Below are 14,427 nucleotides of genomic sequence, written 5' to 3'. Positions count from 1 at the left end.
ATCCTGGAGCGACATCAAGAATGCATTCTTATACAACTTCTTTGATGAGGCGCATGCTGAAGACTTGAGGAGCAAGATTGCTAGATTCACTCAGGAGCCTGCAGAATCATTCAGAAGCTCATGGATCAGATTGAAGTCTTATCAGAGAGACTGTCCACACCATGGATTCAATGAAGTACAACTGCTCAGTACTTTCTACAGAGGCATCGCGGTGCAATATCAGATGGCTTTTGATGCCTCCAGCAATGGGAACTTCAACACCAGGAATCCAGAGGAGGCTGTGAAAGTTATTAAGAACTTAGCATCCAGTAGTAGTACCAAGAACACTGATTTTGAGAGAAAGAGATCTGCATCCATTCTTGGGAATGACCAGATGGATGAAGTGAAGGCAAAGCTGGACAGTGTACATAAGCTTCTCAGGAAGCAGGTCTGCTTGGTTGAGGATGCAGAGGCTGTAGACACAAAGGGTAGAGAAGAGGAAGAAGAAGATGGGAACTTCATCAGTAGAACTGGATTCCAGGGTTCTGGAAACCAGAGTAGAAAAAGAAACTCCTATGGAAATAGGGGTAATTTCAACCAGAATTCGCAGCACCAGAAACCCTACATCAACAACATGGGTTATGGAAACTCCTACTACCAGAAGCCACCACCACCTACTCAAGAGACTAAGATTGAAGACATGATTGACAAAGTTCTTGAGGGATAGCAGCACATGACGGTGGACTTCAATTGGAAGATTGACTTTGTCTACACCAACCTGAACACAAAGTTTGAGACTTTGAGCACTCATGTGAAGAAGCTGGAGATGCAGGTTGTTTAGACATGAGAAGCTGTTAAGAGGCAAGAAGTCTTAACAAGAGGGGTAGGGGATGATGTGATGAAGCACCACGTGAATGCCATCATAGATGATGATTACTGGCAAGTGGTGAAGCAGGAGAAGCTGCAAGAAGGATATTTCGAAGTAGAAAGCTCGATGAGTTTTGGCGGATCGCATTGGTGTCGATCGACACCAGACTTCGAACATAGATCGATGGACTTCAATCAAAATAGATCGACAGGCTCTCTAGAGCATCGATCGATGACACCTACGGAGTCGACCGCATCTTGAAATGCCATGAGGATCATGACTCACGGGGAGTTCGCAGCAAGATACCCACATCCGCCCAGCCCTGTTTATATAAAAATCGATCGACATTCTGATACTCCCGTCGATCGACAGAAAGAGACCGCCATCGATCAACAACCTCCAGCGCCCATCGATCGACGAGCACCTCTTACATACTGAGTGCAGATACCAAAGATAGACGTTGCACGTCTCAATGCACTCAGGCCACAACCCAAACCTTCAGATAACCCACCAGAGGCTATCAGGACACCTTCAGATGATGCAGCAGATCCTATGGAAATTGATAGGGTTCCTATGGGAAGAACCCTGAGGAAAAGAAAGGAAAAAGTGGCGAAACATCTGAAGAGCGGAGCTAATGAAAAGGAAAGAGAAAGTTTCCAAAAGAGAGTCTTCAGGATTCCTTTAGAAAATCCATTCGAGGAGGCTTATTTTACCCACATATTGTGGATGTTCTTCAGAGAAACCAGAGAGACCGAAGAGGACATTAGGAGAATATTCTGTGAAGCTAGAGAAAAGATGAATAAGAGGATTACACTGAAGAAGAAAACTGATCCTGAGAAATTTGCAATACCATGTACGGTGAAGGGTATTAAATTCCCACATGCCTTGTGCGACACAGGAGCATCAGTCAGCATCCTACCTAGGGTTATGGCAGACCATCTGGGTCTGCAGGTGGAGCCTTCCAAGGAATTATTCACTTTTGTAGATTGTTCTCAGAGGAGCTCAGGAGGAATTGTGAGAGACCTAGAGGTGCAGATTGCTAATGCCCTAGTTTCAGTTGATCCATGTCTTGGATATCAAGCTAAACTGAAACTCTTCTCTACTCCTTGGGAGAGCTTTCTTGTCGACAGTAGGAGCAGTGTGCAACTTACAAACCAACTAGTTGTGCCTGACACTCATAGATCCTTAATGATCCATGACTCATCGCAGCATGCCACTGTGGAGCTGAGTACGAGACAGAATACTCGGCGTCAATCGAAACTAACACAGCCACATCGATCGACAGTGCCCACCAGAAATCGACCGACACACCCAAAGAAGAATCGGTCGACAATAGTCCAGAAGATTGGGAGAACGACTACTACAACCCCACTATGGCAGCACACCGGACACACCATGCATACAGAAGAGTACGATGAAGATTATGAGGAGGAACGAGCTACAGAGTACAGAGCCATTCTTGATGAGGAAGATAGACTTCTCCACCATTCCTCTTGGAAAAGGAATGCACCGTCGATCGACAGAACAGTCTCAACATCGATCGACACTCATCCTCATCAGACAAGCCGAAAACGAGCATCGACCGGCATGGCCTCCTACCCATCGATCGACACTGGAGTCGACCATGTACGAGAAGGTGGCTACTCGATTAGCAGTTGGGCAGATGATCATCATCACGAAAGCTATGGAAATTCATGAGCCAGGAGTAAATGAACCTCATGAAGGTTTCACATATGAGGAACTTCTCAACATGGAAAGACGTGATGAAGCAGATCAACAGCGAGCAGAAGCTACTGGGGAAAGAACACGTTTCAGTCATTCTATCGACAAAGCCAACCTCCCGTCGATCGACGAAAAATCTCCATCATCGATCGGCATCCGTCCGAAACCATCATCCAATGTAAGAAAAAACCCTAATTATGATAACCAGTATCTAACACAGAATGAATTTGGTATTTTCAGGGACCCAGATGGCTATGCAAGAGCAATAGATGGACATGCACTGCAAGTATCCATAGAGGACATTGCAGACATTCTTCAGATGGCAAATAGAGCAGATAATCTCTTCGTGCAACAACACACCGTCCCAACACATCAGAAGAGGGTTACAAAAGATTTCTATGACACAGCTGGGGGCATAGACAATCGCTTAAAGTAGAAGTATAGACACCCTACTCGACCGTCGATCGACGATGACGTCCCTCCATGGCAGATGAGCCTTTGACCTTTTTGGAACTAGGAAATTATACTGGGAAGAGAAGGATGAGTATGAAGTCTACAGAGATGATAAGGGATGTGCAAGAGATGTGGATGGACACATCATCAATGTGTCCAATGATGATATCAGAAAGCTAATGGAAAGTGCTTCGAGAGATGAGCACATCTACATATGTCTTCCAGAACATGCTAGCTCATTCACACAGACTAAGCTGGTACCAGAGATCTACACCAAGGACGAGATCAATGAGATGTTCTATGGAGTCTGTGGAGCCCAAGAAAAGAATGAAGGTGATTTACAGATGAAGCTTGATGGTGTTTACTATCCACTGAACGATAGCATAAGTTGGTTGACTACATGCATGGAGGAGATGAGGCAAGACATAGCAAAAATTCAGCATGCGGCCGACAAACATCGACCAGCATCGATCGACAGACACTACTCAACATCGATCGACGAGGATCCAAAAAACTCACACCGGATGAAGTCTCTACCATATTTTCACACCAGAGAAGAAATTGATCTGTTAGTAGAAGATATCTACAGAACTCTGGAAACTACAAAAGACAGGCTTGATAGGAGATGTGATGACATCTATTTCCCAATGGACCTTACCATGAGTGCTTTGACTTCCAAGATAGAAGCAATACAAAGGGAATTAGTGGAGATTCAGAGTTACATTGCCCGTCGACCAGAAGCATCAGCATCGATCGACAGACGCAACAACAAATCGACCGACATTCAGAGACATACATCGGTCGACGAAGCTCCAAACCGAGGAAGGCTAGTACCAAAGGTGACATCAGACGTGTCTGATACACACAACCATGGAGAGGAGATCTCAGCTGACACTTACGCCACACTCGGAAGACATCAGTTCAACCTTGAAAGTCTTGGAGATCGATCGCAGAAGATGGAAAACACAACTGCAACAATGAAGGAAAGATGGCGCATAGGAGATGAAGCGATGCGAGACTTCACTGGTACATGGTTCAACAAGCGCAAAGAAGAGATGGACACTTGTTTTCCAGCAAGTTCCACCTTTCCACATTACTAGCCAAATCACATCCAAAGTCAAGCTAAATGACTATAACAAATTTTGTGATTCATGGTTTAAAATTTTTGTTATGACATGATACAAATGATTTAAAAATTATATAAGTCGAAAGTCTCATTTAGTAAGTATTAAGATTAAAATATATATATATATATATATATATATTATTTTAAATTAAATTATATGCCATATAAAAAATACATAAATATCTTAATTTTGAAATTTAATTTGAACAATTGTTTTTGATAATAAATTTGAAAAAATATTTATAACTTAATTTTTAAAAATATTGTAAATTACTTAAACTATTAATCCTACAGTAAAAAATTTGTTATCAGTAATTTAATTTTTTTGTTGTAACAGATACAAATGATAAAAAAATATATGAGTAGAAAGCATCATTTAATAAATATTAATATTAAAATATACTACATATATGTTACTATCATTTAAATTTAATTATATACTATATTAAATAGAAAAAAATATTTTTGGATTAATAAAATTTATTTATATGTTTGCACCAATTTAATTATATAAGTAATAGTTATTGAATTTTTAATTATTCAATATATATTTATTATTTTATAATATATTAGAAACATATAATACATAAAATAATTTATATATATAATGTTCATCTCGCGCAAGGCGCGGATCTTAGCCTAGTTGTAAAAGAAAAGCATTGGTATGAATTTAACATGGGCAATTTTTTCAAATAGCCATTTTTAAACTTTTATCACAAAAATAGCCCTCAAAAAATAAAATGACCAAAATAGTCCTGTTTTGTTTTGAAAATTTTAATATTTATTTTTTATTTTTTGAAATTTGAAGTCATCCCAAAACCTATTCCTTTACTCTAAACCTCAAGTCAAGTCAAGATTAATTAACCCAAAAAATATAAATGCATATTTTATCTTTTAATAAAACTTCTTGGTCATTGTCGTTATTTTTGTGAAAATAAATTGAAAAAGATTATCCAAGTGAACTTCCCATTTAACATTTACACAAAAAAAAAAAAAAAAAAAAAAACTGCCAAGAGTGCATGGTGTTGGTCGGAGTCGAACAAAGTTTTTTTCTCACCAAACTATTAAATTTGGGTCTCTCAGTAAATGAATTACTCTACTGATCCAGTTTCAAAAGAAAACAAGATATGGGTTGGGCCTTAAGATTTATTCTATAGTTTTTAACAAATATGTTTTCGGCCTAGTTATATGAAAACTACCAAACCAAATTGATTTAGACCAATTTATTGAGTTGAACAGAGTTTCAATAGAAAATTTGAAAACGTACATTAATTAACTGAGATAACCCGACTAAATCGAAGAATATTTTCAGGTTAATTGGGATAAGAATTTTCAAGAACTAAACTAATCGGAAAGAAAAACGATCGGTTGGATTGGTTTAACCGAAAATCCCAGCTCCCCAGGACAGTTAATACGTTGTCGTTTGAAAAACAATACTTTGGGAGAGTCCACGAAAGAAAAATAGATCAAGAGAGAGATTGTTTGTGTGTGTTGGGGAAAAGATAAGAAAGAATGGGAGCAGAAGATGGAGAGATTCGTCAAGGCAGCGATCAAACTACACAGGTCGCAATTTCGAGAGACCAATTCCTCGCGTGGAAGCGCCAAAAGGTATCTATCATCGTACTGAATAATTTATAAGTACGAAGAACCCTAGTTTTGTATTTTCAGCAGATGTCTACCTTTTTCTTTGGAATTGAGCATTCGGACATCGCGTTGAAACATGGGTTAATATGTAATTAGGCATCTGTTATTGGAGAATTGATTGTGATTCTCGTGGTGGGGTCATTGTATATTACAAAACATCTCTGACTTTGCGGCGTTTCTCTTGTAAGGACGCTGAATCATCAGCTAAACAAGCTGAAGCAGCTAGGAAACGCGAAGAGGACATAGCAGCAGGCCGTGTCCCTATGAATGGCCGAGAGCTTTTCTTGCACCAGCCTTGGGTTTTCGACGACACTCACCTCTAGATTCTTCTGGTGACTCCGGTTAGGTACACGATTTGTTCCATCATGCAGACACCATTTTTAATTCTCATTGGTACTACTATTGCATCTGATGGTTTCACTAATCTTTCTAAACTAAATATATATGCCTACTATATTGTCTCTGACATTATATATTTTGTGTTGCAGGTGATTCAAACAAGATCAGTGGAAGATCAGTGATCCAACTCTGTTTCTCTTGTGTTTTTGTACTTATTTTTCCATGTTGTTTCAGTTAGTTGGATATTGCGACTGTTTATTATTTTGGAGATTTTGATCATATTTGCATTTATGGTTGCTAACAAAGTCCTAACGATCCTTGACGAGGTTAGATGTATACATTAAATTTGACTCAAATATGAACAATGCTAAACTAAACTTGATATTATTTCATTGTGATAAGATGCCTCCAAAATAATAGATATCACTAATGTAAACCATGTCTTCGTCCAAGTATTTTTTTTTTTTTTTTTTTTTTGAGGAAACAAGAAGAAAGCTTCATGTGAGAGGCTTAAGAAGGAGTGGGAGAACTTAGTCAAACACTCTATTCTTAGTTCCTCCCAAATAGCCTTATTATACGTATCTTCTTCCACCTTCCGTATATTAACAATATAATCTGTCAGCCCGTTTCTTTTTTTTGGAAGTTTTGGAGATTACTGATCAGACAACTTCGATTTTGATGAAGAGAAACCCCTACTTGTTTCTTCAATATGGGTCGTGTGAAACTGGAGATCAAGAGAATCGAGAACACAACGAAACCGATAAGTTACCTTCTCAAAACGTAGAAATGGTTTCATCAAGAAAGCTTATGAACTGTCGATTCTTTGTGACATCGGCCTTGCTCTTATCATGTTCTCTCCTTCTGTTCGTCTTATACTCTTTTCTGTCAAAACTCGGTATATATTGTCATTTACGCCTTTTGGTCCATGAACATTATCATATTGTTATATTGCTTTCTTGGGTCTGGATACATACATTTTCATTCTATCATCAATTTAACAATATGGTCCATATACTTGGATTATCAAAATGTGATATATATTTTTATTTATGATAAAAGTTATTATGTTACTACTACTGACTACTGACTACTGGACTGGTTAAAGATTATCATAAGGATACAATCTCACCTAGATGTGCAATGAAGATTGACATATTCAAAGTGTTTGATTCTGTCCAATGGCCATTCCTCCTCGATACTTTCTCGGCTCTCAACCTGCCAAAGAAATTCATACACTGTATCCGCCTGTGTGTAACAACTCCATCTTTCTCTCTCCAAGTTAATGGATAAGTAGATATATTTTTTTGTAATCTGCATGAATGTACTTTCAAAGATGCTGGATGTGGCAGCAGAGAAGAGACAAACTGGACATCACCCAAAATGCAAGAATATTTGGCTCACACACTTGTGTTTTGCTGATGACTTAATGGTGTTTGCAGATGGTACAAAGAGGTCCATAAAAGGCATACTCACAGTATTTAAAGAGTTCGCAAAAGGATCTGGCTTGAATATAAGCTTCGAGAAATCAACATTATTCTTGGCAGGAGTAGAAGAAGAGTCTACTGCAGATATCTTAACCCACTTCTTTTTGACTCAGGTGAACCTGACAGTAAAATATCTTGGTCTGCCTCTGTTAACAAAGCGGATGACAATTACTGAGTATATGCCTCTACTGGAGAAGATAAAGGAACGAATAGCCTCGTAGACGAATAGATTCCTCAGCTATACAGGAAGACTGCAATTAATCAATTCAGTGATAATGAGTTGCCAATTTCTGGTTATCTGCCTTCCGTCTACCGAGCAAATGTTTAGAGGAGATTGAAAAGTTATGCTCGAATTTTCTATCGTCCGGACCTGAACTCAAAGAGAAGAAAGCTAAGGTTAGTTGGAAAGAACTCTGCACCTTAAAGTCAGAGGGAGGATTAGGGCTACGACCTTTCAAAGAAACTAACACTGTTGTATGTTGTGTGAAGCTCATCTGGTGAATTCTTTCAGAAAGGAAGTCTTTATGGGTGAACTGGATAAAAGTTTATCTGATAAGGAAATGATCTCTCTGGCCAGTTAAGAATACAGGTTGTGGTTCATGGATGTGGCGAAAAATACTGAAACATAGAGCTCTAGCCAAACGGTTTTATAAAGTAGAAGTAAAGAGTGGTGTCAATACATCTTTCTGGTGGATTTGCTGGGTACCAGAGAGGGTACATTGATCTTGTAATAAGTGAACATGCTACGGTGGAAAAAGTTATCAGAAACATCGTGTTGGAAAGGATAAGCACAAACTCTATAGAGAGATTGTGAAGATAAGCACAAACGAAAGTTCTCTTCCAAACGAACATGGATTCAAGTTCGTGAGACTCAACCCTCTTGCGTTTGGACCAGAGGTGTGTGGTTACACATTCAACACCAAAGTTCTCCTTTATAACATGGTTGGCCATAAAGGAGAGACTAGCGACAGGAGACATAATGCTCAAGTGGAACAGCACCATCAACCCTGAGTGTGTTATGCAAAAATCAGTTTGAAACAAAGGAGCACATATTTTTCACTCGTCCTCATTTCTCCAGGATATGGGAAGCGCTAGCAAAAGGACTTCTTGCTGAACTATATATGTGTGTGATTGGGATGAATTGATTCTCCGCATTGCAGATACCAAGCTTGACAGAATAAAGAGTTTTGTGCTAAGATACATTTTTCAAGTAACACTTTATGATTTGGCGAGAGAGGAATAATAGAAGACATGGTGAGCCATACTCCTGTCATATGAGGCTTATCAAGATCCTTGATAAAACAATGGGGAACAGACTATCTTCCTTTCGAAAGTATGATGAGGGTCTTAAGGTATGGTTCTCTACCAGACAATGAGTATCAAGAAAGCAAGAAAAAAATAAAGCGAGAAAAAAAGAAATTGCTTAGCTAAATGATTTTTTCAACAATTTCTTTCATTCTTTAAAAGCTCTATAGATGTAGCATTAGATGCAAAACAGTTTTTTTTTGTCTTGAATATAATTTAACATTCATTCAAAAAAAAGTTATTATGTGACAGATCTACTAAGGATTTTGCAGCACCTCAGAGCTGAAAATGACATCGCTCTTCAAGTCACCAAGTCCGAATTTTTCTTTCTGTTTTATCTTTGTAATTTATTTTAAAATTTTATATTGGTCACCAACATACAAACATCTCTTCGAACAAATCTAACTGTGCAGTCAACTTTTTTATTTTTCTATATAATTACTTGGAAAAAGCCATGCACACCTATCAACTCTGACGTCGAGGTGATTAATCTTTTAAGTTCTTCAACGATAAATTAGAACATATATGGACATATTTCTCTCTACGTAGTTTAACCGCTTAATTTCTTTTCTAATCGGAAAATTACTTTTAGGAACTTGAGCAAGAAGTTTGTAGATTACAACAACAACTCCAAATGGCGGAGGAAGAACTAAGGTTTTTGTTTGAAAAAACATGTTGCGTGTTACTATGTAAGATGTTTATTGGAATAATGCTCACTTTGTGTAATCTAATATGAGCAGGAGATACGAACCGGATCCAGTAAGATTCACTAGCATGGAAGATTATGAAGTTTGTGAGAAGCAACTTCTCGACACTTTAACGCATGTTGTCCAACGAAGTTAGCATCTCTTAAGCAGCCATTTATCTCCATATGAAGCATCTACTATGCAACAAAGCATAGCATGTCATTTTGCGAACGGCGTCGTTGAAGGTTGGTTGCCTGAAAATGAGCACAATCAATCCCATTTGTTTGATGCATCCGCCAATTCTAATCAACTCAGGTATTCATCGCTTTCTAAGCTTCCTCAAGTATTTATTTTCTTTCAATTCAATATATTTACATTTAGTACATTTTCTTCATAAAAGAATGTATTCAATATTTTACAACTGGCAGAGAATTATCATTGCCCATGTATGAACCATTGTTGCAAGCTCAAGTTCTAACCAAAACAACATGAGTGAGTACCACGTCACGAACGACAACGGTGAAATGTTCCCTGAGTGGGAGCAGGCGTTTCAACATCGGCCTTGTTCGCTTCTATGAACCAGGTCTTCTATATATTTTGAATTTTTGTTTATTATTTACACTAAATAGTGGTAATATCGGTAACATTAACGTGTTGGTCAATGCCTGCATGGAGGTATGGGATCCAGCATAAAGGAGAGGATACTATAGAACCTTGAAGAACAAAGTAAAAGATACTGAAATAATACTTGTACTTAACCTTTCTCTATCGTTTTACATTTACATATATAGAGACTAAGAAAAAGATCTAGAGCTAGACACAGCTCACCAGCCATATCTACCCAGCTGGAAAGATTACATCAAAGCTCAGATAAATACAAAAGAGCTTCAAAGTTGTTGCGGAGGAGAGGATACGCATTTACCGTACTTGCCACGTTAGCAGTTCTGTAACTTGACCGTTTGGAGTTATGATCCGAGGATGATGTTGTGAGGTGGGCCTGATTTGATGTAGAGGTCTCTAGGCCCACTTGTGTATTTTATCTCTCATTCTCCCTCAAACTTGAGGTAGGGATTCTCCAACTCCAAGTTTGTGTCACAAGTCAAGGAAGGCTCGGCGAGGTAAGGACTTGGTAAAGATGCCTGCAACCGCAGAGCTGCCGGAATGTGTCTTGTCTCAACGATACCAAGTGCCACTTGTTCCCGTATGTAGTGGTAGTTTGTATCAAAGTGCTTTAAACGCTTGTGTAGCGCTGGATTTTCACTGAGGTAAACCGCTGATAGATTATCATATAGCATGAGAGTTGCTTCAGGTTGCGGAATTCCAATGTCTCGGAGAAGAAAGGAAAGCCATGTTATTTCCTGAGCCTATTCTGCCTCAGTAGAGGACCCGGACACGGTAGGATGGCGTTTTGCCGACCAAGAGATGAGATTCGGTCCAAGGAGAGTGCAGAAACCTGTTGTTGAGCGTCTTATTTCTTTACAGCCAGCCCAATCGCTATCATAGAAGGCAGAGAGTTGAACCGTCTTGTCTTCTCTGATATGAAAACTCCACTGCATTGTTCCCTTGATGTATATCATTATCCTCTTGAGTAGCTTGAAGTCAGCCACAGTTGGTGAATGCATACGCTGACAAACCACATTAACTGCATACTGTATGTATGATCGAGTTATTGTTAAGTATTGTAGCTTCTCTGCAAGACTTCTGTAGTATGTAGGTTCTAAGAATCTTGGAGAGTCTCCTTCATCTAGACGAACAAGCAGAGGGGTTGGCATTGGGTTACATTCTGACATGGAGGCTTGATGGAGAATGTCTTGTGCATAAGCATGTTGATGTAAGAATATTCCTCCTGAGTGTGATTCTATTTCAATGCCAACGAAGTAGTGTGGTGTTCCAAGATTCTTCATAGCAAACCTCTCTTTCAACGCTGTTAGTAGACTTTTCAAAAGATCTTCATCACTCCCCGTTAGTAATATATCATCGACATAAAGTAAAAGTATCAATGTCTTGTTGTGGTTGTGATATGTGAAGAGAGATGGATCAGACTGACTGCATGAGAACCCAAATTCTATCAGGAAGCCGCTGAAAGTGTCAAACCAAGCCTTTAGAGCTTGTTTAAGACCGTATAAAGTCTTTGTGAGTTTAAAGACATGATCTGGTCTCTCTGGATCAACGAATCCAGCTGGTTGTAACATATATATTGGTTCTATCAGCTCACCATGCAGAAATGCGCTTGTAACATCAAGTTGCCATAGGGATCAATCTTTGGCTTTGATACCATATAGAACTTTGAAGAATAGAGTAAAAGATACAGAAATATTACTTTTGCTTGACCTTTCTCTATCGTTTTACATTTACATATATAGAGACTAAAAGAAAGATCTAGAGCTAGACACAACTCACCAGCCTTATCTACCCAGCTAGAAAGGTTACATCACAGCTCAGATAAATACAAAAGAGCTTCAAAGTTGTTGCGGAGGAGATGATACGCCTTTACCGTACTTGCCACGTTAGCAGTTTGATCTGTAACATGACCGTTTGGAGTTATGATCCGAGGATGATGTTGTGACGTGGGCCTGATTTGATGTAGAGGTCTCTAGGTCCACTTGTGGGTTTTGTCTCTCAGATTCCTGGTCAGCAAAGTGAAATCCCGGCAATGACGAAGATGGAGGCACAACAGGCTAAGCATGAAGTCGTCGAGGACTATGAAACAAGGGTTCCTCAAAGTGCCGTCCTAAAATTTGATGTTTCCTTCCTCAGCTCAGTAGACAATAGCCAATAATGTCAAAAGATGATTCCTGTTATAAAAGTAATGGAAAAATCTATCTTTATTCATAACATAGAGGTTCCTTATATAGGAGAATACACCGTCATAGATAAATGGAAAGATTACAAATCATAATCTCTTGGTTATGAGCCATCCAGAATCTGGTTCATAACACTCCCCCTTGGATGCCATAACCATTTAGAGCTTGTAATGTGCTTTAATGTTGCCTCATTAAAACTTTACCAGGAAAACCCAATTGGAACAAAACCATGATGAAGGAAAAAGAGTACAACACACATTACTCCCCCTTGATTTGGACATTACTGAAGGTTCCTTGGACCTCTCCAATTTTCTGCAATCTGTGGGTGATAAAGATCTTGGGCAGAATATGTTTCGTCCTCGAAAATGATAGTTGGTTCTTCTTTACCATCGGCCATGCCACAATCTGATCGAACATATGGAGTCACCGACCTCAAATACACACACACGAAATCTTGGATGATGTTGTTGTGATATGTGTGTACCACCATGTGTAAAACATAACCTGTCTGAAAACAAATCAATAAAACCAAATAACCCCTCTTTGGGCTGGTTAGTATAAAATAAACCAAAATCAAAGGCTTCTTTATCGTCCTTCTTATGGATCAATCAGATAAGTGTCTAAAACAAGACTTATGCATCGTCCATCTCAAGACTAAATGGACTTCTTTATCGTCCACCTTTGGGCTGAATGGATCAGTGTCCAAAACAAGTGATCTCACGCTCATGTACTAGATAATGGATGAGACTGGTCCATATTAAATGAGTACCCTTTTCTGTATATACTATTTGATGCACAAGGATTTCATTGTTAATGTACTCAAGCTGTAATCACAAACAAAACTTTGTTTTCCAAGATCTTTCATCTCAAACTCTTTCTTGAGATATTCAACTGTTTGGGAAATTGTATCCAGAGGTTCCTGGGATATTCAGATCATATACTTTGATGATTATCAATATTGTTCTCGAGAACTTACTGTACTTTCAGTTCAATACCCTCTAGTACTTTCATTATCCAGTGGACCATATAAATATACAGTCACTACATCAACTTGCTGCAAGTCTAATTTTCTCTCTTATATAGCCAAACTTATGAGAAATCTAAAAGTAGTTGCATCCACCACATAGGAGTATGTCTCCTCATAATCTATTACTGGTCTTTGTGAGAATCCTTGTGCAACATCAGCTTTATATCTCACGATACCTATTCCTCACAAGACTCATTTATATCCACTGGTTTTAACATTATAAGGCGTCTTAATCATATGGCCAAATACGTCTTTCTTCCTTAAACTATTTAACCCCACGTTTCCATTCAATCCAATCTGTTATACGAGTGCGCACTCTTATATTGACGTGGATTCATGATCCTCGCTTATATTCATAAATTCAAGTGCTACCTTGTATGCAAATAAATCATCTTATGTCGACATTCCTTATTGGTTCCATAATGTTCCAGACATGATATAATCGATTGAGATTCATTATTATCAGGACCTTTAATAATTTGCAGCTTGGCGTCCCAAGCTACATTGTTTGGTACCTGTACCTTAGAGCCGGCCGGCCTTATTTCCATGTCTGGGATGGTTTCCTTAGTAACCTCAGATTTGGATTTTGATTATCATTCTCTGCACCTTTCTTTTATTTACGATGATTATTATCTTTTGGAACCTATTTGGTCTACCACGTTTCATACGTTGTCTACACTCTGTATCAACTTGACTGTGTCTCTTCTTGGACATCAAATTCATTGGTGCTTTACAAGCTGATTTATATATGACTTAATCATTCTTTTACGGGTCAACAAATGTGTCTGGCATTTGATTAGCTAGCTTTGTAAATGTATAATCTTTGGACGTCTATTTCACATTCTTTAGTCTGAGGATCTTACCAAGACATTGATGGTTGATTACATTCTATTTCTTTTACCATTCTTTTACCAGTTTTATTATTTTTTTCTCCTCCTGGTCTTAAAATAATCTGTGTACCTGGCCTCAAATATAATCACCCATAGTTGG

At 38.5% G+C, this 14,427-nt stretch overlaps 4 protein-coding genes across 5 annotated transcripts in view; 3 read left to right on the top strand and 1 right to left on the bottom strand.

Annotated features, from left to right (window-relative positions):
- Nucleotides 1-5,510: 5,510 nt before the first annotated feature.
- Nucleotides 5,511-6,420, top strand: LOC106293442 (zinc finger CCCH domain-containing protein 15 homolog). Of its 2 annotated transcripts, none has more exons than XR_001260476.1 (3): nucleotides 5,511-5,756; nucleotides 5,981-6,185; nucleotides 6,281-6,420. XR_001260476.1 is itself a non-coding variant. In XM_013729118.1 (3 exons), exons 1-2 carry the CDS (start codon nucleotides 5,661-5,663, stop codon nucleotides 6,113-6,115), a joined length of 231 nt encoding a protein of 76 aa, XP_013584572.1. In that variant the 5' UTR covers nucleotides 5,511-5,660; the 3' UTR covers nucleotides 6,116-6,138; nucleotides 6,281-6,420. The 2 variants fall into 2 exon arrangements, 1 of the variants encoding a protein (XP_013584572.1); XM_013729118.1 differs by having other exon boundaries at nucleotides 5,981-6,138.
- Nucleotides 6,421-8,919: 2,499 nt separating this feature from the next.
- Nucleotides 8,920-10,207, top strand: LOC106344525. Its single transcript, XM_013783888.1, is given in 8 exon segments — nucleotides 8,920-8,959; nucleotides 9,173-9,239; nucleotides 9,381-9,402; nucleotides 9,513-9,574; nucleotides 9,661-9,921; nucleotides 10,035-10,069; nucleotides 10,072-10,152; nucleotides 10,155-10,207. Coding segments are annotated over 8 exon segments (621 nt in total).
- Nucleotides 10,208-10,649: 442 nt separating this feature from the next.
- On the bottom strand, nucleotides 10,650-11,798 carry LOC106344524 (uncharacterized mitochondrial protein AtMg00810-like). Its single transcript, XM_013783887.1, has 2 exons — nucleotides 11,087-11,798; nucleotides 10,650-10,879 (listed from the first exon to the last, which is right to left on the bottom strand). Exons 1-2 carry the CDS (start codon nucleotides 11,796-11,798, stop codon nucleotides 10,650-10,652), a joined length of 942 nt encoding a protein of 313 aa, XP_013639341.1.
- A 461-nt stretch (nucleotides 11,799-12,259) lies between these two features.
- LOC106344523 overlaps nucleotides 12,260-14,427 on the top strand; it is an 8,844-nt gene continuing 6,676 nt past the window's right edge. Inside the window, exon 1 of the mRNA XM_013783886.1 lies at nucleotides 12,260-12,329. Within this exon, the coding sequence (XP_013639340.1) occupies nucleotides 12,260-12,329 (70 nt within the window). The remainder of the gene's footprint in view (nucleotides 12,330-14,427) is intronic.

This window comes from Brassica oleracea, chromosome C5, assembly GCF_000695525.1.
Source record: "Brassica oleracea var. oleracea cultivar TO1000 chromosome C5, BOL, whole genome shotgun sequence".
Taxonomy (NCBI): Eukaryota; Viridiplantae; Streptophyta; class Magnoliopsida; order Brassicales; family Brassicaceae; genus Brassica; species Brassica oleracea.
The sequence above is the reverse complement of the archived record's forward strand: the minus strand, read 5'-3'. Positions and strand labels throughout refer to the sequence as shown.

Excerpts from the sequence above, each read along its gene's own strand:
- LOC106344524 (XM_013783887.1), bottom strand. The coding sequence starts at position 11,798 with ATGTTACAACCAGCTGGATTCGTTGATCCAGAGAGACCAGATCATGTC. Across the intron at positions 10,880-11,086 it reads TGATAGCGATTGGGCTGGCT|CGGTTTACCTCAGTGAAAAT; the intron begins GTAAAGAAATAA and ends ATAATCTATCAG.
- LOC106293442 (XM_013729118.1), top strand. The coding sequence starts at position 5,661 with ATGGGAGCAGAAGATGGAGAGATTCGTCAAGGCAGCGATCAAACTACA. Across the intron at positions 5,757-5,980 it reads TCGCGTGGAAGCGCCAAAAG|GACGCTGAATCATCAGCTAA; the intron begins GTATCTATCATC and ends TTCTCTTGTAAG.